The sequence below is a fragment of the Sander lucioperca genome, chromosome 2 (genome assembly GCF_008315115.2).
Source record: "Sander lucioperca isolate FBNREF2018 chromosome 2, SLUC_FBN_1.2, whole genome shotgun sequence".
NCBI classification, from domain to species: Eukaryota; Metazoa; Chordata; class Actinopteri; order Perciformes; family Percidae; genus Sander; species Sander lucioperca.
The window spans coordinates 23,798,702-23,822,788 of record NC_050174.1 but is presented as its reverse complement, the minus strand read 5'-3'; the positions used below and the strand labels follow the sequence as shown (position 1 = coordinate 23,822,788).

The window sequence follows — 24,087 nt, the reverse complement described above, 5'->3', positions numbered from 1 at the left end:
TTCGATATTGGTAATTGTACTACAATATAATTTTGAATGCAGGACTTGAAATATAACATTTTCATATTGTGTTATTACTACTCTAGTGAAGGGTGTCTGCCACCTCAATCAACTACATTTAATGACTGTTTACATGTTAATGCATCAATAATAAGGGGCCAATAATATAATAACACAACAAATGCATTTACTTGTGATACCTTAAGTACATTTTGCTGATAATACTTCTTGATAAACGTTTTACTTATAATAGTGTTTTTATAGGGTGGTATTGCTACTTTTTCTCAGAGTAAATGGTCTAATTTACTTGAGTAAATAGTCTGAAAACTTCCTCCACCACTGCTGTTTATAAGGTAACAGTACATTGCACAAGATAACGGCACCTTCTTGTGTGTATGCAACGTCTGTCTGATAAGCACAACAAGCTGTCATTCGGTTTGACCTTCCTCAGCCACCGTAGGCTACGTCAGACGTAAATACTGACTGCTAGCCCAGTATAGAGGATATTTGCTACAGCTAGCTACCTGTGAAAACAACATGGCTTTTACTTTGTACTCTCTTATTCAAGCAGCAATTCTGTGCGTCAATGCTGTCGCTGTATTACACGAAGAAAGATTTCTGAGTAAAAGTAAGTGGCTTTAGTTACAACTGTATTACAATTGTATGCGCCCATAGATGTCAAATTCGAAATAGGTTAGCCAATGCTAACTCGACAGTAAATTGAACGCTAGAACGATTGTAACAACATAAAACATTTGGGATTAATCGGTGAAGGGTGACGTGACAGTTTCTCTTACTAAACTGAACAGTCTAACATTACTGTACCAGACTCTAACGAACGGCTAAACATGTGTGACAGAGTCTAAGTAGCCCACCGTTTAAATGGAATGAATACTTTGCTACGACGATTTCCTACTTTAAAAAGCTTTGTTGAACAACTTTATTAACAAAGCCAATGTACAACAATGAGGCAGTAGGCTTAACAAAAGTACTGGTATAGCAACACAACAGTATGAAGGAAACAGCAGTCAGTCAGAGAATGTTAAATTTAATTTAATTTTATTTTATTAATGATGCTGAATGTCCATCCATCTGTGTCTGTCTGTGCGTTTGAACCACCTTTAGTTGGCTGGGGAGTAGACCAAACTGTCGGAGGTTTTGGTGATGAACCAGGCGTCAAAGTGCAGCTGATGAACCTTGTCCGTTCTGTGAGGACAGTGATGAGAGGTGGGTAGTTGGTACTAGGGCTGCAACTAACGATTATTTTCACTGTCGATTATTTTCTCGATTAATCGATTAGTTGTTTGATCTATAAAAATGTCAAAACATGGTGAAAAATGTGAATCAGTGTTTTCCAAAGCCTAAGACGACGTCCTCAGATGTCTTGTAAAAATGACTCAAACGATTAATCGATTATCAAAATAGTTGGCGATTAATTTAATAGTTGACAACTAATCGATTAATCGTTGCACCTCTAGTTGGTACCACACACACACACACACACACACACACACACACACACACACACACACACCCTATACACTCAGTGAGACTACTTTTGGCTCTGATCATGTCATCTACTGTCTTCTGCAGTGCCGTTAATTGCAGTGAATGCAGTCTGTATAGTGCTGCTGCTTCTGTTTGGATGAGGAGTGAGTGAGTGAGTGAAGATGGGACAAACCAGACTGCTGTCAGGAGATCACCTCAGGAACTCTTCTGCAGAAACATTTGATCACTTTGGCTCACAAAACGTCTCCTGTCCGCCTGAATATGAATGTCATCGTTTAATATGCCACATCAGTAATCTGTTAGGCCTGTTTTATGCAGCTCAGTGATTTAAAATAAGTACATGCAGCTAGAATGCACTCTGTTATTTTGAATAGTATAATAAAATGCCGAATAGTTAACACTTAATTTGCAGAGTCTAAAATGTTGTGATTTATACACTGAAAACACGTAAATTAATAAGTCTTGTATACGTGGTATGGTTGTTGAAATAATAATAAAATGGGTTGTTGTTGTTTTTTTTTAAAAAGTGTGCTAACGCCTTTCATTTCCTGAAATATTCGAAGGTGTGTTGTTTGTCCCACCTCGCGCTCCGTACTTTTATCAGCGTCATAGACAGCGACGTACGATTGTGTTTACGTCGTCAATCAAATATGTAATACAGAGTGCGAATGCCTTTATTAAACCCCGCTGTGTTGCTTTATAATTATTTATTTTGAGCTATAATGGGGAATGAGCAGAGTTACATTGTTGCCTCGCTCTCTTTATGTTCCGTGTATTTAGTTTATGTTCACATTTACCGCTCTTGGAAGTTGTTGAAAACGAATGTACTCTACGACGAGAACGTGCCAAGTTTGGCGTATGTTTACATCAAATATGTGACCAAAGCTCTGACTCGGAGGACAGGCTGCTTGTACACAGCAACTACAAAGGAGCATGAAGTTGTTTACACGGTCCTTAACTGCAGGTAAGCGTGGCCATTTTCCTACGGAAGAGGACTAGGGCCACATGTGAAAACATGGGCTTACGTGCAGTTTAGTGTCGAATTATTTTCCAAAAACTGAGTGTCCCAAATGATGAGGGTCTTCTTTGAGACCGGTTAAGGTTAGGGTAGCACAGGTGGTTTAGCAGGTTCATAATTAATTTAGGACATTGTATGGGGAATTTGGGACACTAAACTGCACGTATACCGAAAATATGTCTTTGAGTTCTGAATTTAATGTCAGAATTCTGAGTTTAAATCCAGAATTCTAAGACATTTCTGACTTTAAACTCAAAATTCCGAGAATAAAGTCAGAATAAAAAAAAAACAAACTTAAATACCTCAATATGGATTTGCGACTTTTATCCTCAGAATTTTCTCTCTTTTTTTTTTTAGATTGTCAGAATTCTGACTTTTTTCCCTTTTAAAAAAAAGCCCGATTAAAGATCTGAGAAAAAAAGATTTTTAAAAATAAGTAAAAACTAAAAAAAAAAAAAAGTCAGAATTCTGAGATTAAATTCAGAATTCTGACTTTTTTTTAAAAATTTTTTTAAATTTTTTACTTATTTTTAAAAATCTCAGAATTTTTTTTTTCTCGTTTTCACATTTGGCCCTAATCCTCTTCGGTAACTTCCACTGCAGTTTTAGGAGAAAAAGGCCGCTGGTCATCCATTGAGTCAGTGTGTTTGTCTTAAGGCTGGAGACTACCATGTTGAGGAGGTTCTGCAGTGCTGCAGGATATGGTTGGGATTATCCAGACACCGAATATAGAGACATCCCACTGTGCTTCCCTGAGATTCTCTGCCGCAGACTGCTGCTTATGGCGCTAACTGATGGAAACTTCCGGCTCAGTCCAGCAGGTAAGACATAAGACACTTTCAGCATGTCTCTTTAAACGGGTGGTTTTATATTATGCTCATATTATTCCCTTTCCTTTAATGTGTGATAATCTTTTTTGTGCACATTATAGGTTTACAAAGTGAAAAAGCCCAAAGTCCACCCCAAAGGGACTTACCATCTCCAACCGAAAACACTGTTCAACAACTGCTCCAAACAGCTCTATTGTAGTCCAGCCTTTACTTCAGAGACAAACGTGGTCACTTTGTAACACACGTTACAATCCTCGCCTAGCTGCTAGCGTGGCACGCCCTCATACTCTGCTCCTGACTGGCTAGTAGTCCTTACCTAGGTACTGTCAGGGCACGCCCTCATTCTCTGCTTCTGACTGGCTAGTAGTCCTTACCTAGGTACTGTCAGGGCACGCTCTCATTCTCTGCTTCTGACTGGCTAGTAGTCCTTACCTGGGTACTGAGCATGTGCGACTCCCAACAAAGATGGAACAGAAGTGCGATGCCTCACTCTGTAGCTAAAACAGAGAGCTCAACACACAGGGTGAAAAGAGGAGCTGCAGCGATGTGCAGTACAACAAATATATGGTGTTTTTTGAAAATTAAACCACATAAACCTATTCTGATATAACCTCTAAATACAATTATGAACCTGAAAATGAGCATAATATGAGCACTTAAAAGCCGATTACTCCAGCTTGTGTTTTTGCAGATATCTCATAAACTAGAGCATGTTGAGTACATTATATTTGTTTTATTGACACAATTCAATTTTATTTATAGTGTCAAATCCCAACAGGAGTTATCTCAGGACACTTTACAGATAGAGTAGGTCTAGACCACACTATCATTTACAAAGACTAAACAATTTTTCGCAGGTCTGGTTCGTGTGCGTCAGAGTTTGAAAACCCTTCAGCCAGTCGATGAACTAAAGAAGGGTCCGTTCACGCTGCAGGTTCGAGTCCTGGAGTACCGGCAAATTGACGCAGGTGTGGAGGTCGACGTCTGTCTGTCTGCCACGTCTCGTACCGGAAGCCCCGTGTGGGAGAGCGTCCTGACACTGCTGTCCAAAAACAAGCTCCAAAACGTCGGCAGATGCAAGAATGAACGTGGGCGACAACCTGGTGATTTCTGCTTAGATAACTTAGATTTCAGCTATTTATTTATTTTTTGTATTAAGTTTTGCCATAGGTGTTACAAGTAACTACAAAAACCCACAAACCTTACATAACCCAAATGAGTGTAAGAGACATGTAACATACAGTATACAAAGACTATTTGACATACATAAACAGAGCTTGTGAACACAAAGAACATAAAAACATATAAAGACAGTATTTGACTAAACGCTACAGGGGACAGTTTACAGTGGGGTTAGGGGAGGTGCGTGCGTGTGCATGAATAGGCGTGTCCGTGTGTGTAAGTGTGTGTATGATGAGTGTTTTTGTGATTATAGTATAGATATGAGAGGGAGTGGGTATGGAGTTTTGAGTAGGTTGGATTAAGTGGGGCTCACCAGAAGGAAGGGAGAGAGCTTGGTAGGAGGGGTATTTGTCTATGGGAATTGAGGAGCAAGGTGAAAGCTTCTTTTTTGTATGCCTTTTCACACAACACCAATTATTATCTTCCTGTTTATAATGATAGTGGCAAAATTGATCTCTTCTGTTTCTGGTCATATGTCTTTTGACAGGCCAACCGGATGAGCCTGTGCCAGAAAATGTGAAGCAGATAGAGCTCCGAGTTCCCAGGACTACCGGCCTGCAGTGTGTATGGTCCTTCTCAGACTACTCCCCCTACTGGCTCCTCTCTCTACCGGCCCGGCTCTTTGGCTACAGGTCGCACACCGCACCCAGTCTCTGGATGCTCTCCGTCTGCTTGGCTGAAATAGAAAAGCATAAAGGTAAGGGTATTGTCACATACACATACATGTAGCGAAATTCAGTCTCTGCATTTGACCCATCTCTCAAGGGAGCAGTGGGCAGCCATTTACAGCGCCCAGGGATAGGGCTGGGACGGTATGGATTTTTTTTTTTTTGAAAAGCAAGAAATTCCCGCGGTAGAGCGGTACACCGCAACCCCCTTACGAGAGTAGTGTAAGTTAGAGCGAGAATGGCTGGGTGCCTTAAGTGAGTGACGTCAGTGCCCGTGTGGTTGCGCAAGGAGAGCGAGCGGTAACGGAGAGTAGCGTATGAGTGCCGCTGTGAGGAAAAAGAAATAGCAAAGATGATGTAAAGTGAGTTAAAGGTGAACAATAAAACAACAAACTAGAACTTCTCAAGACACGGTGGCTTTATCTGTTGTCAATACCGCCGGTAAAGTGAATGGCGTTACCTTCGAAAAACATAGACTTAAACCTTACAACATGTTGCAGCCCAAGTGCAGCCCGTCTAGCAGCTGAGCGGACAGAGAGCAGAGAGGGTGACTCGGCAGTCCGCTAACTTAGGGGTGGCCTCTAGCTCACCCATTAAGAGCGTTTGCCCCACATTGGCTGAGTCCTGCAGCGGCGCGGGTTCAAATCTGACCTGCTGCCCTTTGCTGCGTGTCATCCCCCATCTCTCTCCCCCTTTCTACCCTGTCCACTGTCACTGTATAATAAAGGGAAAAGCCCCAAAAAAACAGTCCGCTAACTTGTTGCTCTCTCTACCAGTATGGCAGCTCTGTTTTAGGCTACGAAACGTGCACGCAGGCTGAAATTCAACCGTGCCGTTTTATCGGGATAAAGCTATAAACAGAAGGAAACTCCGTTAGCTGCTAGGCTAATGTGCAATGGTAAACACTGCAGCTGTAACATTAATGTGTCTACCTCAGCTGAGAACGGAGAAATGCCTTTCCTACCGTAATACACAGTAGGAAATAAAGACATTTCTCTGATACAAGACATTACACAGGTTGCATGTATATAGGCCTAATAGTCAACACAAATGGAATGTTATTAGCCTATGTGTCATGGAATATTGTGCTTCCTAACTCGCGAAAGGTCAGATTTGCTCCATCTTTTGATAAGTTTTGTTTAGAAAACCTTGAATCCATGTAAGACACAATCCATGTCATTAGGGCTGCAACTAACGATTATTTTAATAGTCGATTAATCTGTCGATTATTTTCTCGATTAATTGATTAGTTGTTTGATCTATAAAAATGTTAAAACATGGTGAAAAATGTGGATCAGTGTTTCCTAAAGCCTAAGACGACGTCCTCAAATGTCTTGTTTTGTCCAAAACCCAAAGATATTCAGTTTACTGTCACAAAGGAGAGAAGAAACTAGAAAGTATTCACATTTAACAAGCTGGAATCAGAGAAATCTTATTTTTTTTAATAAAAAAATGACTCAAACAATTAATCGATTATCAAAATAGTTGGCGATTAATTTAATAGTTGACAACTAATCGATTCATCGTTGCACCTCTACATGTCATTAGACAAAACGTGCACAGCAATGTTTTTTTGCGGCGATGACGGTGACGAGCTCAGACCCGTGGTAGGCATCAAGTGAAGCGGTATTGCGGTAACCGTCCCAGCCCTACCCAGGGAGAACCTAGCACATGTTTTTTGATGGTAGCACCCAAAGGAAACCCACGCAAACATGGGGAGAACATACAAACTCGACACAGAAAAGGCACAGAACGACCTGGATTCGAACCCAGAACCTTCTTGCTGTGAGGACACAGTGCTAACCATTGGGACACCATGCTGCCTAGATGTTAATGGGAAGACCAAACTGACTGATAGGTTGATGTAACGTTGTAGTAATTTAACTTGGAGCTAGTTCACGAATGCTTTTATATTTGCTATTAATTTTCACAGCAGACATTGTTTTTGGTTTTAATGTTTTATCCTTTTCCTGCAATGGCTGGTCAGACCTTGTTATTGCTCTGTCTGTTGTGTCATCATCAGGGGTTGGAGTCATCACAGCTCCCATCAACATCACTGCCCAGTTTGAGGAGCCTCTGTTGGTACCAGGCAGAGTGGCGATCAAGTTTTGGGAAAAGACCAAAAACAGGAGTCAGTCTCCTGCCCAAGGCCTCAGTTTTCACGTGCAGCAACATGGAAGTGACATATCTCACATGATGGGATTGATTTCTAGGTGATTGATTAACATAGAAGGTTAATTAATATTTGTAGTTTTGTCAAAACGCCGATATTTTCTGTTTCCGGTTTTGTTCTGCAATCAGTCAATCGATTTGGATAAGACCATGTTTAATCAATGAAATGCAACAAGGATACGGACAATCAGCTAATCGACTTTCAAGTTTGTTCTGATATGATCATAAAATAAGGTGTACTTGGTGCAAATTTGAAATAAATGTTTTCTAAGAGGATGTATTCATAGATGTATCTGCCTCTGGGCCACCTCTTTCATTGTTAAAGGTGTTGCCAGCTTCATTGAGTGCAACCGCTTCAATGCTTCTCATAATGTTGGAGTTTTCTCCTACAGGCAAGGCTGGATTTTTCAAAATGAGAATAGATGGATTTGATTATATTAAAAAGATCCATGTCATCCAATAAATCTACTACTTACTGTAATATTACACTGGAAAAACTTCCACTGGAAAATAGAATATGCCATGCCCCGATGCCCACACAACCTCATATTTAAACAACAGAATGGGTCGATTGTCAAAGAGATTCAAAGTGACCGTTCTCTTTACTGCTGCACGGTGGCCGCTTTTACAAGTCAGAGAGATTGATGTACACTAGTCCCAAAACTGCCGCACGTGTCACAGAGAGTGACAGACACCCATGTAGAGTTTTATCAAGGAGTGAAACCAGTGGTGTAGTCTAATGCATTGTAGTGGGTGTACTGTACTATATATTGGCCAGAATCTGCCTTTGGGGGAGGGGGGTCCATATCATAGTGGGGGGGTCTGGGTGTCCTCCCCCAGGGAAGTTTTGAGCATCAACGACTTTGCTGATACACTTTTATGCACCAATCTACAGTGGAAATACCTTTATTTAGCATATATGAAGAAGAAAAACACATGACAATTCAAAATATATCAAAGATATATTGTAAGTATTTAGTTGTGGGTCATTGCACATTTGTAAGTGGGTATATGGAAATTCTGAAGCATTCTTGGGGGGTATACTGCATATACCTGCGTATCACGTAGACTACACCACTGAGTGAAACCAGGGACTTGGAGCAAAGAAAGTTTTTAACCACAGATCGTTGTCGGCAGGATTTGAACCTGCGCGGGGAGACCCCAATGGATTTCAAGTCCATCGCCTTAACCGCTCGGCCACAACAACTCCATGTGAAGTGGTGGAATGTAACTAAATACATTTTCTCAAGAACTGTGCTTAAGTACACATTTGAGGTACTTGTACTTTACTTGAGTCTTTTCTTTTCATGCCACTTTCTACTTCTACTCTGCTACACTTCAGAAAGAAATATACTTTTTACTCCGCTACATTCATGTGACAGCTTTAGTTACTAGTTACTTTACAAATTAGGATTTTTGCACACAAAACACATGTAGTTCAAAAGGATGTTTTATTATAAATGAAATTACCCAACAATATAAAGGCCTACAAGTACAGCTGAATGATTAGCTAATTAAACACAGAACTCTTTGTTTCCGGTTTCTAAAATGTGTGGATTTTTCTGCATTGAGTACTTTTAATACCTTAAGTAAATGTTCTTGAAGATACTTACATACTTTTACTTGTAACAGAGTAGTTTTACAGTGTGGTATTAGTACTTTTAGTACTGGACTTCAACTGTAGGAGCAACACACGCAGGCAGACGGGCTTGTTGCTCGGGTGCTCATTTACAGACCTTTACCCAAAGGAAAAGATCTTGGAGGTTGCTGAATACGTCTCTGCAGACGTACCTGAAATCTGGCTCTGCCTTGCTGAGATCATCAGCTCCGTGCTGCATAGGGAGGCGTCTCCATGGCACACATGACAATCAGCTAATCAACTTTCAAGTTTGTTCTGATATGATCATAAAATAAGGTGTACTTATTGCAAATTTGAAATAAATGTTTTCTAAGAGGATGTATTCATAGATGTATCTGCCTCTGGGCCACCTCTTTCATTGTTAAAGGTGTTGCCAGCTTCATTGAGTGCAACCGCTTCAATGCTTCTCATAATGTTGGAGTTTTCTCCTACAGGCAAGGCTGGATTTTTCAAAATGAGAATAGATGGATTTGATTATATTAAAAAGATCCATGTCATCCAATAAATCTACTACTTACTGTAATATTACACTGGAAAAACTTCCACTGGAAAATAGAATATGCCATGCCCCGATGCCCACACAACCTCATATTTAAACAACAGAATGGGTTGATTGTCAAAGAGATTCAAAGTGACCGTTCTCTTTACTGCTGCATGGTGGCCGCTTTTACAAGTCAGAGAGATTGATGTACACTAGTCCCAAAACTGCCGCACGTGTCAGAGAGAGAGTGACAGACACCCACGTAGAGTTTTATAAAGGAGTGAAACCAGTGGTGTAGTCTAATGTATTGTAGTGGATATACTGTACTGTATATATGTATGTATATAGCCAGAATCTGCCTTTGGGGGAGGGGGGTCCATATCATAGTGGGGGGGTCTGGGTGTCCTCCCCCAGGGAAGTTTTGAGCATCAACGACTTTGCTGATACACTTTTATGCACCAATCTACAGTGGAAATACCTTTATTTAGCGTATATGAAGAAGAAAAACACAGATGACAATTCAAAATATATCAAAGACACACTGGAAAGTATTTTGTTGTTGGTCATTGTGCATTTGTAAGTGGGTATATGGAAATTCTGAAGCTTCCTTGGTGGCTATACTGCATATACCTGCGTATCACGTAGACTACACCACTGAGTGAAACCAGGGACTTGGAGCAAAGAAAGTTTTTAACCACAGATCGTTGTCGGCAGGATTTGAACCTGCGCGGGGAGACCCCAATGGATTTCAAGTCCATCGCCTTAACCGCTCGGCCACAACAACTCCATGTGAAGTGGTGGAATGTAACTAAGTACATTTACTCATGTACTGTACTTAAGTACACATTTGAGGTACTTGTACTTTACTTGAGTCTTTTCTTTTCATGCCACTTTCTACTTCTACTCTGCTACACTTCAGAGAGAAATATACTTTTTGCTCCACTACATTCATGTGACAGCTTTAGTTACTAGTTACTTTACAAATTAGGATTTTTGCACACAAAACACATGTAGTTCAAAAGGATGTTTTATTATAAATGAAATTACCCAACAATATAAAGGCCTACAAGTACAGCTGAATGATTAGCTAATTAAACACAGAACTCTTTGTTTCCGGTTTCTAAAATGTGTGGATTTTTCTGCATTGAGTACTTTTACTTTTAATACTTTAAGTACATTTTCTTGAAGATACTTACATACTTTTACTTGTAACAGAGTATTTTTTACAGTATGGTATTAGTACTTTTAGTACTGGTTTTCAACTGTAGCAGCAACACACGCAGGCAGACGGGCTTGTTGCTACTCACTATTATTATTCTTACCAATCCTATTTGTATCTGTTGTTAAGCAATATTTGGGGTCTCCCCTCGCAGGTTCAAATCCAGCCGACAACAACTACTGGTGGGAACTCTCTTTGCTGAGAGAGATAGGTCTGGTTTCACTCCTTGATAACACCACCGCAACACCACATCGGTGTGTCTAGCCATGATATTTCATTGGTAGAAAGTAGTTCCTATGAGAACTGGTTGGTGGATTATCCACAGAACTGAGGCCCTGACATTCTTAAATGTTGTTTTAAATGCATCTCAAACACAATTCCCTTCACCTCCACTGTATTGGGGTCAAGGCAGGAACTCTCTAAACATGTAGGAAAAAAATGACCAATCAGCCAGAGAAATAAGGACTTAAATTGGTTCAATTCTTTCTGTAGATATTTTCCAGTTAAACATAGACATTGTCACCATCCATTTACTGCATTGCCCTATGGTGTGTGTGTGTGTGTGTGTGTGTGTGTGTGTGTGTGTGTGTGTGTGTGTGTGTGTGTGTGTGTGTGTGTGTGTGTGAGAGAGAGAGAGAGAGAGAGAGAGAGAGAATACACATACTTCTGCAAGAAAATTATCTTATCTAAAAAAAAAAAATGAATTGCTTAAAAACACAAAAATAAACTCATGGCCATTCCTGTGAATCCTCTGATATCTGATGTCAGAAGTCAGATCTATTTGAATTATTGGAAGCTGTAGTTAAAAATTTCAGTTTTCAAATTCTTCTTGTGGTTAAACTGATGCTGTTGAGATTTATTGTGACTCAGGGAACTCCTTGAGGATGTGATGGTGCTGCAGATAAAGACACATCTGGAGCTGCTCGTCCTCACTGGAAATAGATAAAGACAGAGGGAATAACAGTTGATCGCATAATAAATAAAGGACACTTTGAACAGTATTTATTAGTATATTCATTCTGACAACATAACAAATAAATGCATATTTATCTTTTTAAATAGGACGATAGGAGGGAAGATAGCTTAGCATAAATGCTGGAAAAGGGGGAAACAGCTCGCCTGGCTCTGTCCAAAAGTAACAAAATCTGCCTGCCAGCACCTCTAAAGCAATCTCTTAACTTCTAAGTTTTTTCCCATGATTCCTTTATCCTTTATTGTGGTGGTGCAGGGATGCATGGCTTCACATTCAGTCAAATGCCCTGAATGTGTTCCAATAAATAATACAGGAGGACAGACACACATGAAAGCCGCAAACAGGAATAACGGAGTGATAAAATATTGAAAAGTTTTGGTTCCCTATAGGGATGATGTCTGCATTAGCCTATAGTCAACCAGTAGACATGCCATCTGACAAAGTGCTCATGTACAGTCGATCTATGGAATCTACAGCAGAAAGCCCTGCTGATAAAACTCATCAGCAATCTGTCAATTAAAATTATTTTCCAGCTATTATGGTCCTTTTAGGTTTAAGCAAATATCTGACAAGAACACAATGGCGTCAGTAAAATGTTGTGTAATGAACTGATATATATGAGAAGCCGCCTAGGCCAATACTTTACTTGCACGTACATATATACTTTACTTGCACATACATATGTACTGGTACTAAACACTTGCACATACATATATACTTCACATTCGCATACTTATATACTTCACTTGCGCATACATATATACTTCATTTGCACATACAATTATACTTTACTTGCACATACATATATACTTCCCTTGCGCCACATGCAAACTTCACTTGCGCATTGAAATATATATGTATGCGCAAGTGAAGTATATATGTATGCTCAAGTGAAGTATAAATGTATGTGCAAATGAAGTATATATGTATGCGCAAGTGAAGTATATGTATATGCAAGTGAAGCATAAATGTATGTGCAAATGAAGTATATATGTATGCGCAAGTGAAGTATATGTATGCGAAAGTGAAGTATATATGTATGCACAAGTCAATTATGCATGTATGCACAAGTGATGTATATATGTATGCGCAAGTGAAGTGTATATGTACAGTATGTGCAAGTAAAATATATATGTATGCACAACTGAAGTATGCATATATGTGCAAGTGGTTAGTGCCAGTATATATGTATGTGCAAGTGAAGTATATACAGTATGTATGTGCAAGTGTTTAGTAGCAGTATATATGTATGTGCAAGTGACGTATATACTGTATGTATGTGCAAGTGTTAAGTACCAGTATATCTGTATGTCCAATAAAGTATTTAATTCTGGCCTAGGCGGCTGGAATGAAACCCTAAGCCAGGAAGCTGGACGTCCTGACGGTTCGTTTAAAGGTGCAATATGTAATACTGACAGCTAGTGTTTAAAATAGTTACTGCAGTACAAATTCAAAATACTGGAGAGAGTCGCCTCCTCCCCAGACTCGAAGTTCTCGGGGGTTGCAAGGTTGAAAACGCAGCATCTAACAATTTTGCTAGACGCTAGTTTCACATATAGCCAGACATTACTCCACAGCGCAGCGGAGTAGCCAACGTTAGATGCTGGCTATATTGACAGTCATAAAAGCTTGTGCTCATGCGGAGCTCTGTACCTAACTGACAGCCACACTACCTCAACTTAAAATTACTGCAACAACACCGCTAAAAACACCACTACCTCACCGTCCTCTCCACCCAACTGACAGACACACTTTCTTGGCTTAAAATTACGGCAAGAACCGCTAAAGACACTGCTTGCCTGGTCCTCTGGTAACGTTAGCAGTTATCACGTGTTAGCATGGCGGCATTAGCCTGTACCAGTCAGGACCACTTCACTGATGTCTCAATTGTTTTTGCGAGTAACCAACTGGAGTACTCCATATAATACAATGTGAGTACACAAATGTTGAAATTACTGAAAATGCCCGTCCCTAGTAGCTGTGATAAATTAGCCTGAAGCTTAATGCTTAGCTACCTGTTCAGGAGGAAATTAGCCAACTGGGTGTCCTTTTGGGCTCTAAGCTGTCTCCATCTTTCAAATATATCTCCAATATTTACCAGGGTTTTATTATTTAAAAACATGCCAAGGTTGTGTAGAATCTAGCTCCGTTGATCCCGTTTGTTTGCTGCTTCGATGGCTGTACTAACAGCTGTAGCACGCTGGGTTTGCATTTTTACAGGTATATCTGGCAACCTGGCCTGGCTGTCAAACTGTCAAACAGGCCAAAACACAAACATACATTCCGTCAAGGAACAGAGATTTCAAAGGCGAAAATACTGGCTTTAGTATTGTTGTCAGTAAAGATAGTATTTCAACTTAGCATGTTTCCTTAATATCTGATGACACATTGTGGTCATTTTTGGATTTAATACTGTATGTATTACAATATGTAATATATTACATATTGCACCTTTAAAGGCACCATTTCTGAATATGGGCTGTGTGTTTTTCTCTGTGGATTAAGCGTTTTGAAACTCTCACAGTATTTATATGTCACCTTGGCCTGCTCTATAATAAAAAAGACATGGAGATATCACTTTCAACAATATGGGACCTTGAACGTAAGTCTTTTACTTGAAAGAGAGTACTTTTACAGTGTGGTACTGTTACTTTTAAATGATGTGAGCACTTACTCCTCCCCCTGCTTGGGTCTTGAGGAGCTGCAGCATTTAGTCATAGATAAACTACAAACCTCCACTTTAAATTTATAATATGATAATTTCCTAAAAGTAAATATTGAATTTTATATTCTGTAGAAAACCGATTGTTTCCAGGTAAAAATATGTGCAGCTGTGGATGTCAAGATCATCTCACTTGGGGGAAAGAAAAAAACACAGGTTCAGCAGAAGCCCAAAAAAAGGAGGGGGGTGGGGGGTGGAGCAGTCATGCTGGTGTGATTCCAATTGGTGGATCATCCCGTGACTGCAAATACTGCGAGCAGTTGTAGTTTACAAGATGAGGGGAGGGCGTGTGTGAAGAGTCTCTGTTTATAGATTCCAGACGGAGGAGCAATCACTTTCACCAGCTGTACAGTTCACGGACACATGCTGGCTCATCCCACCTCTGCCATGTGATTTTCATTACAGCAACTTGGGGAAGAGTTCAACTGTGGAAGCCTCAAGGTAAAAGCATTTTTTTTTAAATATCTGAATTAAAGTGGATTTTTGTGATTGATTTCTGTACGTATGATTCTGTTATTCTTGTTATATCACTGTGATATATATAATGCCTAGGGGTCTAGTTAGTGCATATGACACAAATGTTCTGTCACACTACAGGGTTCAACAGTAAGGTTTTTTTCACTTGTCTGGTCGGCCAAAAGAAAAGAAAATCTACTTGCCCAAAGTCAATTTTAACTGGCCTCTATACAAATTGTTTTTTTTTATTAGTAGTTATCAAATAACAACAAAGACTCAAGTAAGTTGTTATATTTTTTACTCATAGAAACACACCATGAACAGTGTCACAGATGAGTTAAAATTCCTAGTTAAATGTGAAGACTATTATTTCTTTTTTTTAAACGTTGCAATAACTAAGACAGAGTAGTAGAGAGTTGTTTCTATCTGTAATTTGTTTGTCTGCATACATTTAAAAAAAAAAAATAACAAAAAAAAAAATGACAGAACAGGCAAGTGGGTTGATATATTTAGTTGCCCAACGTTGTGTTTTATTTGCCCCAGGCCATCGGGCAACCCTTATTGTTGAAGGGTGAAATTTGGATCTTTCAGACATGGTTAAATCAACATTATTGTCTAATTTCTCTTCAATTCACTAAAATGAAACTACACACAATGCAAAGATACAAATTTGCTTTTCCACTGGAAGCTGTTTTTTTCGCCCCTTTGCTCACAGAGAATGGAAGTGAACGGCACCAATGTTAATTAAGCCCATGTGTCACCATGCCCATATTCATGGTGCCCAAAGGACGGATCCTAACGCATCTTTCAGACATAGTTAAATCACGATTATGTCTAATTTCTCTTTGTCCTGCCAGTATAAGTTCCCACTGGCACAGTTTAAGCTGTTGCCAACCTTCTCATAGTCACTGCTGAGACAAAAACCGCCACCGGCCAAGTGCAAACTAACGTGGTAATGCAGTGAGTGTGTTTAAATCAAATCTATTTTTCATCTATTGTTGCTCAGTCACCACTACAAGCTGGAGTGGAGCATGCCGGCTCTCGCTTGAACATGTACATTCCTGTTATTATTCATTTATAGAGTCCCAATTCTGTCAGGCATATGAGTCAGTCAAGTGTAAGAGGGTCAGTCTTTTTAGCTCCTGTACCTAGTGGATTGCATTTAGCACGTAGAGACATAAAGTGGAAACACTCCTCTTTTAATCTTTTATTTAGTGTAAATATCTCATTTGTCTTAATGTCATTTATCTGTCACGTGTTCTTCTTTGAATTATATTGCACAAAACAAAATTTACACATTAGCGGCTTTGGCTGATAGCAGATTTCTACAGTTTTGAAGTCACTCAGAGTGATGCATTTACACATCTCTGTTGTTTCTGTGTGGAGAATGGAAGGGGGTGTGTGTGTGTTTTAGAGAGATGAAACATACACACACAGACACACACACACACACACACACACACACACACACACACACACACACACACACACACACACACACACTCCTTCCTTGGTTAGAGCACTTTAGAGGAGCTCATCTGTCTCCTTCTCCAAAGAGCTGATCCTCAGGGAATTTAAGTTATTTTTTGCTTCTTTTATAAGTACCAGCTTCATTTATTTATTCAGGGAGCCCAATACTAAATGACAGCTTGTTCTCTCTTACTGTTGTTCAAAAAGTTCACTGCACTTACTATTACCTGTCCCAGTTGCTGTGTTAGTCAAAGTTGTGACTATTATTAGTGCTGCAACTGCACAATAGCGCCATGTATGCTAGGGGTAAGTGATATGGACAACATTTCCTGTTACAGTGCATGTTATTTGCAGAATTCTGCAGAATTTTCCGCAGATTTTAAACAAAAAAATATTTAAAAAAATTAAACTCAGATTGTTAACACATCTTCACCCCAAGCTGAAAAACAGTCCACTAAATTCGTCAGATTTTCATTCTGCATCACCGCTGAAAAAAAAAAAAAAAGGACAAAAAATTAAAATAAAATAATAATAATATCTGCTGATTCCGTTTGGGTCTGGTTTTTAGTAATGGTGCACTAGCAATACACAGGTGAAAATTTAAAGGAAAAACCTGAATACATAAGTGCAAAATACAGGGCTCAATGAATGGTTTGATGACTATGAAAATGTGAAACGTGCTTTAACCTTTACGGTCATCAGATCTCAACCCAGTTGAACATCTATGGGAGATATTGGAGCAACGTGTAAGACCACCACCACCACCATCATTACAAAGACAAATAAGGGAATATCTTGTAGAAAAATGTGCTCTTCAGTAGAGTTCCATTGGAAACAATGCCAAGAAGCATTGAAGCCATTCTGGAGGTTCATGATGGATAATTAACTAGGACAATTTCAATCAGGAGAGACTTTGTTGCAAATATGCAAAGGTTTATTTGTACATATGCATAATATGAAATGTAAAGCATCTTTGGAGATTAGACTCCATCGTTATAAAAAAAATATTTTTTAAAGGGGTAGAGAAGCCAAGACATATCCTCCCGATGGAGTCTAGACACTGGTGGTGGCGGTGAAGGAGCCTGAAGACCGGACCGAAGGAGCCGACGGGAGCGGTCTGCCAGAGGAAGACCCAGGGTGCTGTGGGTGACGATGACTGGAGGTGGAAGGGGAGGAAGAGGGTTGCACTCTTTGCCTGAAATGACAACTGACAGCAGCAGAGAAAAGAACAGATTTAAAGCAGGAATGTCATGCTGTGATTGGCTCGTGAAATTCATGGCCGATTCTGGTTGGTTTAACTGAAAAGTGAACGCCTCGAAACACCTGTTCAGTTTTAGGAAGAGAGAGAGGTGGATGAAGTTTAGAAGTCTTCCTGAAAGAATTTACGCTGAGCTTCATCAGTAATGTCATGGGCTTCCATATTACACCTATCCTTAAATGATACATTTTGTCGGCCGGTTGGTTAGTCAGTCCACCACTTTGGTCCAGACTCAAATATCTCAACAACACTGTCAAAGGATTGCCATGTCATTTGGTAGAGATAGGACAGGGTCACACATGCGCAAATGCAAGCAACTGACCAGGCGATGTTCATGCCGAGGCGATATTCGTGCTGAATGTGGGCAGTGCAGGATGTCCACACGGAAATCAGTTTGCTGGTTTGTAGTCCGTTTGAGTTGTTGTGGTTGTTGGTTTTGCAGCGGGCTAAATATAAACTGAAGAGCAGAGAAAGACATCCAGGAATGATCTCTCTTGTGGGGCAATTTGGAATTTTCATGCCCAATGTCATACAATACCGGCTGGCTAGACACAGCAACAATCAATGTCCATCTTGGCTCACTAAGAAAACTACAGCCAATGACAGCCAAGTGGGGTCAACCACACACACTTCTTTGCTAGTGGTTGAGGCTGTGACTTCGCCGTTCAAAGTTCATACATTTAAAAAAAAAAAAAAAAATGATTGGAACTTCTTTTTTTTTTTTACACATGCCCCAACAAGGATATATTTATTTACTTGCCCAACGTTGTGTTTTACTTGCCCCAGGCCATCAGGCTAACCTTACTGTTGAACCCTACACTACAAAAGGAACTTGTAAATGAAATGCTTCAACTCATGGTTGGTGTCAGTACACGATCCATGCTGCCTGCACGATCCGTTCTGCGCATGCGCAAGATGTTCGCGCATGTGCTGCTGCATGAGGATTTACGACACTGCACGATCTGTTCCACGCTTCCGGTCGTAGTTGTAGCGGTCTGCCGTTAGCCTCCACAGGCAAGCTAACATTAGTTTAGCTAACAGCTAATTCGGCTAACGGCTAGCTGAGACAGCATGTAATAACTTTAAAAGACCCTCAAAATAAGACCTGAAAATAACCGTTAGAATATAACAGCTGTTACGTCAGTTCTACTTTACTTGTGCTCTTTTAAAATACAATCACTCAATACTTGTCTTTATTGTTATTACTGTAAAGTCTTAATTTAGCTGTAGCCTGCTTTTCCCAGTGTTTAGTTTGAGTTAATGTTATTTTTGACTGAATCAAGCTGTCAGCTAACAGTTAGCCAAATTAGCTGTTAGCTAAACTAACGTTAGCTTCCTGGTGGAGGCTAGCGTGGAACAGATCGTGCAGTGTCGTATCCTAGGTAAAACAGGATTATCATCTGCGCATGCGCGAACATCTTGCGCATGCGCATGATGGATCGTGCAGGCAGCACAGATCGTGTACCGACAGTTGCCAATGAAGTTGTTCATACTATGGTGAAATTTGGGTCTTTCAGACATGGTCAAATCACCATTATTGTCTAATTTCTCTTAAGTTCACTGAAGTGGAACACTACACGATGCAAAGATGCAAATTTGCTTTTCCACTACAAGCAGTGTTTTATTTACCACTTTGCTCACAAAGAATGAAAGTGAAAGACAGACAAATATTCGCCAATGTTAATTTAGCCCATGTGTCACCATGCCCGTATTCATGGTGCCCAAAAGACGGATGCTGACGCCTTTTTAGTAATCCCCTGACTTTTCCTCTAGCACCACCAGCGGGTCAAGTTTTTCACTTATCCAGTGAAATATTTCAACATCTACAAGATGGATTGGCACAAATGTTTGCACATGCATTCATGTTGCGCAGTGGATGAATCCTAATGACTTTGACGATTCCCTGACTTTTCCTCTAGTACCACCATGAGGTTGCCATTTGTGATTTTGAGTGAATGCCTTGACAACTGTCTCCAGGACCCTGAAGCGGGCAAGAAAGATTGTGGCTCCCACCCTGGTCACAAACTTTTTGAAACACTCCCCTCTGGCAGGAGGCTGCAGTCCATCAGGACCAAAACCTTTCTTTCCAATTGCAGTCGGCCTCATTAACAAGGCCCGGGCCCCCCACTGACAAAGACTCTCAATCCCCTCACCCCCTAGAACTGGACTATATACCTGTCCATTGCATAAACTATATATACATTCCTCAACATCTTTGCACATCCTAAACCATACAGCCTTCTTTTTCTTATTGTTAAACAGTTATATTTTACATATCTGTTTATTTACTGTATGTTATCATTTATTTTACATTCATAGTTTATTTCTTTTTAACATGTTTATGTTTGCACCACCCACCAAGGCAAATTCCTTGTAAACCCTTTCTGATTCCGATTCTGAACTAGCTCATAGATAGCAATAAAAATGTGTTGCAGACGTTCATGTTCCCCTCAGGATAAATTGCAATAACTTTGATAATCCCTTAACTTTTTATCTAGCACCACCATCAGGTATACATTTTCATTAGTCCAATACTTTGGTTTATGACCATATATCATATAATAACTAATAGCATTCCCAATAACCCTAAGCTGTACTTTGGGTTGAGCGCTAATTACAAAATGTTAGCATGCTAACATGCTAAACTAAGATGACCATGACGCTATCTGCTAAACATCAGCATGTTAGCATGCTAATAGCTAAATACCTGACATATCAAGTGACCTTATCAGACCAAAAATCCTGCAGATTGTGTGACCTGCAGCACTCCACACTCCACCTGAGGAGCGGTTGGCTCGGCTTGCCGCCTCTCAAAATCTGACAAAAATCTTTTAAACTGACCTTTGTCGATCAAAAAAACAGACAGATTCAGCAACTATATGGCCTATTTCTCGCTTAAAATGTTTTCAGAAACACGTTTTGGTGAACTATTTTCGTAAAATACGAGATCGTATTCAGAACGAGACGCCATTAGAGTCTGTTTTGAAATTCGGGAGCAGCAAGACCCACGGTGACGCATTCGTCCAATCAGCTGCCATGTGTTGCGTTCGTCACGCTCATCCCGCTCGTCATTTGTCAAGTGTTTTAACATAGGTGTCGAAAGTGGGTTAGTGCACATTAGCGGTGTACTGACGAACTGTGTGACGCACACACGCTCCAAACCGAGACAAGCGAACCGAATGGTTTGGATGTTTTTTCATGAACCATACCACCACTAATAGATGCACACACCAACGCACAATTATAGACTTCAGGCCATTTATGTAGGCTACCACGAAAAGCTCTGTGTGGAGCCTCTGCACAACCATAAATCACACTTACCCGGCAAGGGTGCCAAAGTAGAGACTTTAAGTCTGTCATTTTCTATTGTTGAACAAAAATCATCATCAATCTTAACTCAAGGTCTACTTCCTAGCTTTCTCAGGACTTTTCAACCATACATTATGGTCTTCATCATTACTGATACCAGCTAGTAAAAATATCTTGAGTTAAGTTTTTATCAAACTACTATTTCCAAGCTCAAGAATTAACTTCCAATGTTCTTTTTTGTCTCAGTGTACCAAGGGAAAAAATACATGAAGAAGCAAGGAAAAGGCAACACTGCTGTCAGCATCCCCCTCTCTTCCCCACCAGGGAGCAGCAGTGTGCAGGTCTACCATGACTACCAGAGTGTGGCTTTTAAGATGTATCCTGGGAATGGTCATGCTTTAGAAAATGGCTCTCACACCAGGAGAGACCGAGATGGTACCAGCAAGATGTCTTCTGTTCCAGACATTATCTCTGACAGCCAGGACCAGAGGTACAGCATGAGAGACGACAGTGTTGAAAGGAACTCCACATTGATGATTGATTCGAGCAGCCAGGCCTACTCAGGGCCAGAGGACAACTCCACAGACCCACATGAGGCCCTGACAGAGACTTCAACTCTGACCTTTGTGGATGTCCACACCATGGAGGAATCAGCAGAGGACCACAGTCTCCACGGTGTGGCGATGGTTTACCTCAAGGAGTTTGTGCTGATAGATGATGATGATGATGGAGACATGTCGCTAAGAGAGAAAACAGTGACAGACTTGTCTGTCATGGATGGAAAAGCTGCTGACCTGGTGTGTGGGAGGCTGTTGTCCACTTCCAGTGGCTCGGTGTCAGAGTGTAAGGAGGAATCTCCGGCTCCTGAAGCACCTCCGCCTGGGGAAGTTGAGACTGCACGTGGAAAGAAACGCTGCTGTTTCTGCACTGTTTTATGACAAAGCAGCAGTTTTTTGTGTCCAAGATCAGGACTGTAAAGCTGTGTGGTGACATACTGTAGTGTGATTTTGTTTTCTGAAGTTTTCTTTTACTCACATTTTCTGGCACTGATTTTACAGAGCCGTTATTGTAAATTAAAAAACAGCATTCAAACAGCAAACATTTTTTGTCTCAAATGCCAGCAACTAATGTGTTTTTGTAACACTCATTATTTACGTAATTATGAAATGTATGTATAAGAGCCATAATGCTTTCTGTTTGATTTACATTGAAGTAATTTAATCATGTTAGTTAAGATAATCATTTTTAAGTTTAACAAACATACCTCTGAAGTCCATTATACAATTGTGATACTAAAAAATGCATGTTCCAGTAATACTTGATATTAATAACAGACTTTGTGATAACTACACAGGTCGACAAAAACCAGGTGCTAATGACAAATAAAGAAATCTCCAACGGCCAATTTTTTGCATCTAGTTGTGTCGCTATGTACACACTTTGTTTAGTCATGCATTTAGCCAAATATACCAACGATAGGAAGAACGCACTGATTGCATCATTATGCCAAGATGTTATGCAACCTTGGTTCCGGTTGCAATGGATCCTGAACTTAAAGGTGTGGACTATTTGGCCTCTAGTAGTGCTATGGAGCAATGCTTTTACAAGTGGGTCCCCATTTGGCATCATGCAAATGCATTTGGACACAGATGCACACTCCACTGCCCTCCACTCAGCACTCACACATCATGAAAACAACAGCTACATCAGAATGCTGCTTGTTGATTTTAGCTCAGCATTGAACACAATCCCCCCCCATGGCACTGATTGGCAAACTCAGCCCTCTGGGCTTTAATATTGTGCTCTGCAACTGGATATTGGACTTCACAAACAGACCCCAGCCAGTTTGTATTTGTGGTTGCACCTGCTTTACTCTATCGGGGCCCCCCAGGGCTTTGTGCTTAGCCCCCTACTGTTCACACTGTACACCCACAACTGCAACCCCCGACATTGAGAGAACTCAGCTGTGAAGTTTGCGAACGACACCACGATCATTGGCCGGATTACATTCAATGATGAGACCACATAATGGGAGGAGCAACAATCTTGCATAGTGGTGCACAGAGAACAACCTACTGGTCAGCGTCAGCAAAACCAAGGAGCTGATCATTGTTTTTAGTACAAAGGAGGTGAAGACAAACACCCCTGTCTACATCACTGGAGCTGAGGTGGAGCAGGTGAACAGTTTTAGGTTCCTGGGAATCAGCATCACAGAGAACCTGACATGGTCATCAGCCTGTTCACCCTGCTGCCGTCTGGCAAGCATTAAAGGAGTGTCCGCACCCGTACCACCAGACTACAGAACAGCTTCTTTCTTCAGGCTGTGAGATTCCTCAACTCATCCTCTGTACTCCACCATGAAAAATTGAAAGGGGACCTACAATGCTCATTTTCAGATTCATACTTGTTTTTGGGGTTTCTACTAGAACATGTTTTCATGCTTTAATGTTCAGAAAACAATTAAATTTTCTCATACTGCCCATGGCTGCTGCACCTGTATTCCCCCTTTGTCTGAGACACTCTGTTGTAGTGCCTGTCTCTTTAAGGCCTATCCCGAAAATAGCCCAGTCTGCTCTGATTGGTCAGCAATCCCAAGTCTTCCACATCTGCGCTCTACAGTACTGCAAAAAGTTTCAACTAATCAGGTATCTCTTGGATATGCAGTGCAGAAATTAAGCGTTGAGTGTAAAGCCCCAAAGATGACAACAAGATTAAAAACGTGGTAGAATAGACCTTTTTCACGGCAGACATGTTGACATGTCATAGTAGGAAAAGCACAGGTGTATTCAAAACCATTAATGGTGGCTGCATTCCACTTAGGAGAGGCCCTGGTATGGTGCATGCTGACTCATTGAAATAGCTTACTGGGACACTTAATGGAATTGAGCCATCGTTAAGGTTATCAATTTCAGCTGTGCTTTTCCTACTATGGCAAGTCAAAATGTCTGCTATGAAAACCTTAGGTTCCTGCTGACTTTGGTTTAAAATTATTGTTGAAACAACTTTTACTTGCACTGCATCATGTCCAGTTCAGATTTGGGCCCACACAAAGACTTACTGTTCAGGCAGTTTTGGGGGTTGTCTGCTCTGAGGGACAGACTGGGGTTAATCAGTCCAGTCCAGCAGACACTGGTGTGAGGCGGTAGCTGGTTGGTTAGAGTGACAGAGATACCCCACTAAG

The 24,087-nt window shown here is 40.5% G+C and overlaps 3 protein-coding genes and 2 non-coding genes across 7 annotated transcripts; 3 read left to right on the top strand and 2 right to left on the bottom strand.

Moving 5' to 3' along the window:
* Positions 1-422: 422 nt before the first annotated feature.
* On the top strand, positions 423-2,027 carry LOC116050508 (immediate early response 3-interacting protein 1). Its single transcript, XM_031300623.2, has 3 exons — positions 423-628; positions 1,126-1,227; positions 1,594-2,027. Exons 1-3 carry the CDS (start codon positions 538-540, stop codon positions 1,647-1,649), a joined length of 249 nt encoding a protein of 82 aa, XP_031156483.1. The 5' UTR covers positions 423-537; the 3' UTR covers positions 1,650-2,027.
* Positions 2,028-2,126: 99 nt separating this feature from the next.
* si:ch211-12e13.1 lies at positions 2,127-7,655 on the top strand. 3 transcript variants are annotated; one of them, XM_031300622.2, is made up of 5 exons: positions 2,127-2,473; positions 3,185-3,348; positions 4,215-4,445; positions 5,027-5,236; positions 7,231-7,655. In XM_031300622.2, exons 1-5 carry the CDS (start codon positions 2,232-2,234, stop codon positions 7,422-7,424), a joined length of 1,041 nt encoding a protein of 346 aa, XP_031156482.1. In that variant the 5' UTR covers positions 2,127-2,231; the 3' UTR covers positions 7,425-7,655. The 3 variants fall into 3 exon arrangements, with proteins under 3 accessions (XP_031156482.1, XP_031156481.1, XP_031156480.1); XM_031300621.2 differs by having other exon boundaries at positions 4,215-4,460; XM_031300620.2 differs by having other exon boundaries at positions 4,215-4,475.
* Positions 7,656-8,504: 849 nt separating this feature from the next.
* Positions 8,505-8,586, bottom strand: trnas-uga. The gene has a single exon. It is a non-coding gene; the product is annotated as a tRNA-Ser (tRNA).
* A 1,615-nt stretch (positions 8,587-10,201) lies between these two features.
* On the bottom strand, positions 10,202-10,283 carry trnas-uga. The gene has a single exon. It is a non-coding gene; the product is annotated as a tRNA-Ser (tRNA).
* A 4,258-nt stretch (positions 10,284-14,541) lies between these two features.
* On the top strand, positions 14,542-21,891 carry si:ch211-12e13.12 (paralemmin-2). Its single transcript, XM_031300625.2, has 2 exons — positions 14,542-14,854; positions 21,153-21,891. The coding sequence occupies exon 2, from the start codon at positions 21,173-21,175 to the stop codon at positions 21,842-21,844; it is 672 nt and encodes a 223-aa protein (XP_031156485.1). The 5' UTR covers positions 14,542-14,854; positions 21,153-21,172; the 3' UTR covers positions 21,845-21,891.
* The last annotated feature ends 2,196 nt before the right edge of the window (positions 21,892-24,087 follow it).

Excerpts from the sequence above, each read along its gene's own strand:
- si:ch211-12e13.12 (XM_031300625.2), top strand. The coding sequence starts at position 21,173 with ATGAAGAAGCAAGGAAAAGGCAACACTGCTGTCAGCATCCCCCTCTCT.
- si:ch211-12e13.1 (XM_031300620.2), top strand. The coding sequence starts at position 2,232 with ATGGGGAATGAGCAGAGTTACATTGTTGCCTCGCTCTCTTTATGTTCC. Across the intron at positions 3,349-4,214 it reads CTTCCGGCTCAGTCCAGCAG|GTCTGGTTCGTGTGCGTCAG; the intron begins GTAAGACATAAG and ends AATTTTTCGCAG. Across the intron at positions 4,476-5,026 it reads ACCTGGTGATTTCTGCTTAG|GCCAACCGGATGAGCCTGTG; the intron begins ATAACTTAGATT and ends GTCTTTTGACAG.
- LOC116050508 (XM_031300623.2), top strand. The coding sequence starts at position 538 with ATGGCTTTTACTTTGTACTCTCTTATTCAAGCAGCAATTCTGTGCGTC. Across the intron at positions 629-1,125 it reads AGAAAGATTTCTGAGTAAAA|TTGGCTGGGGAGTAGACCAA; the intron begins GTAAGTGGCTTT and ends AACCACCTTTAG. Across the intron at positions 1,228-1,593 it reads TGTGAGGACAGTGATGAGAG|TGCCGTTAATTGCAGTGAAT; the intron begins GTGGGTAGTTGG and ends TGTCTTCTGCAG.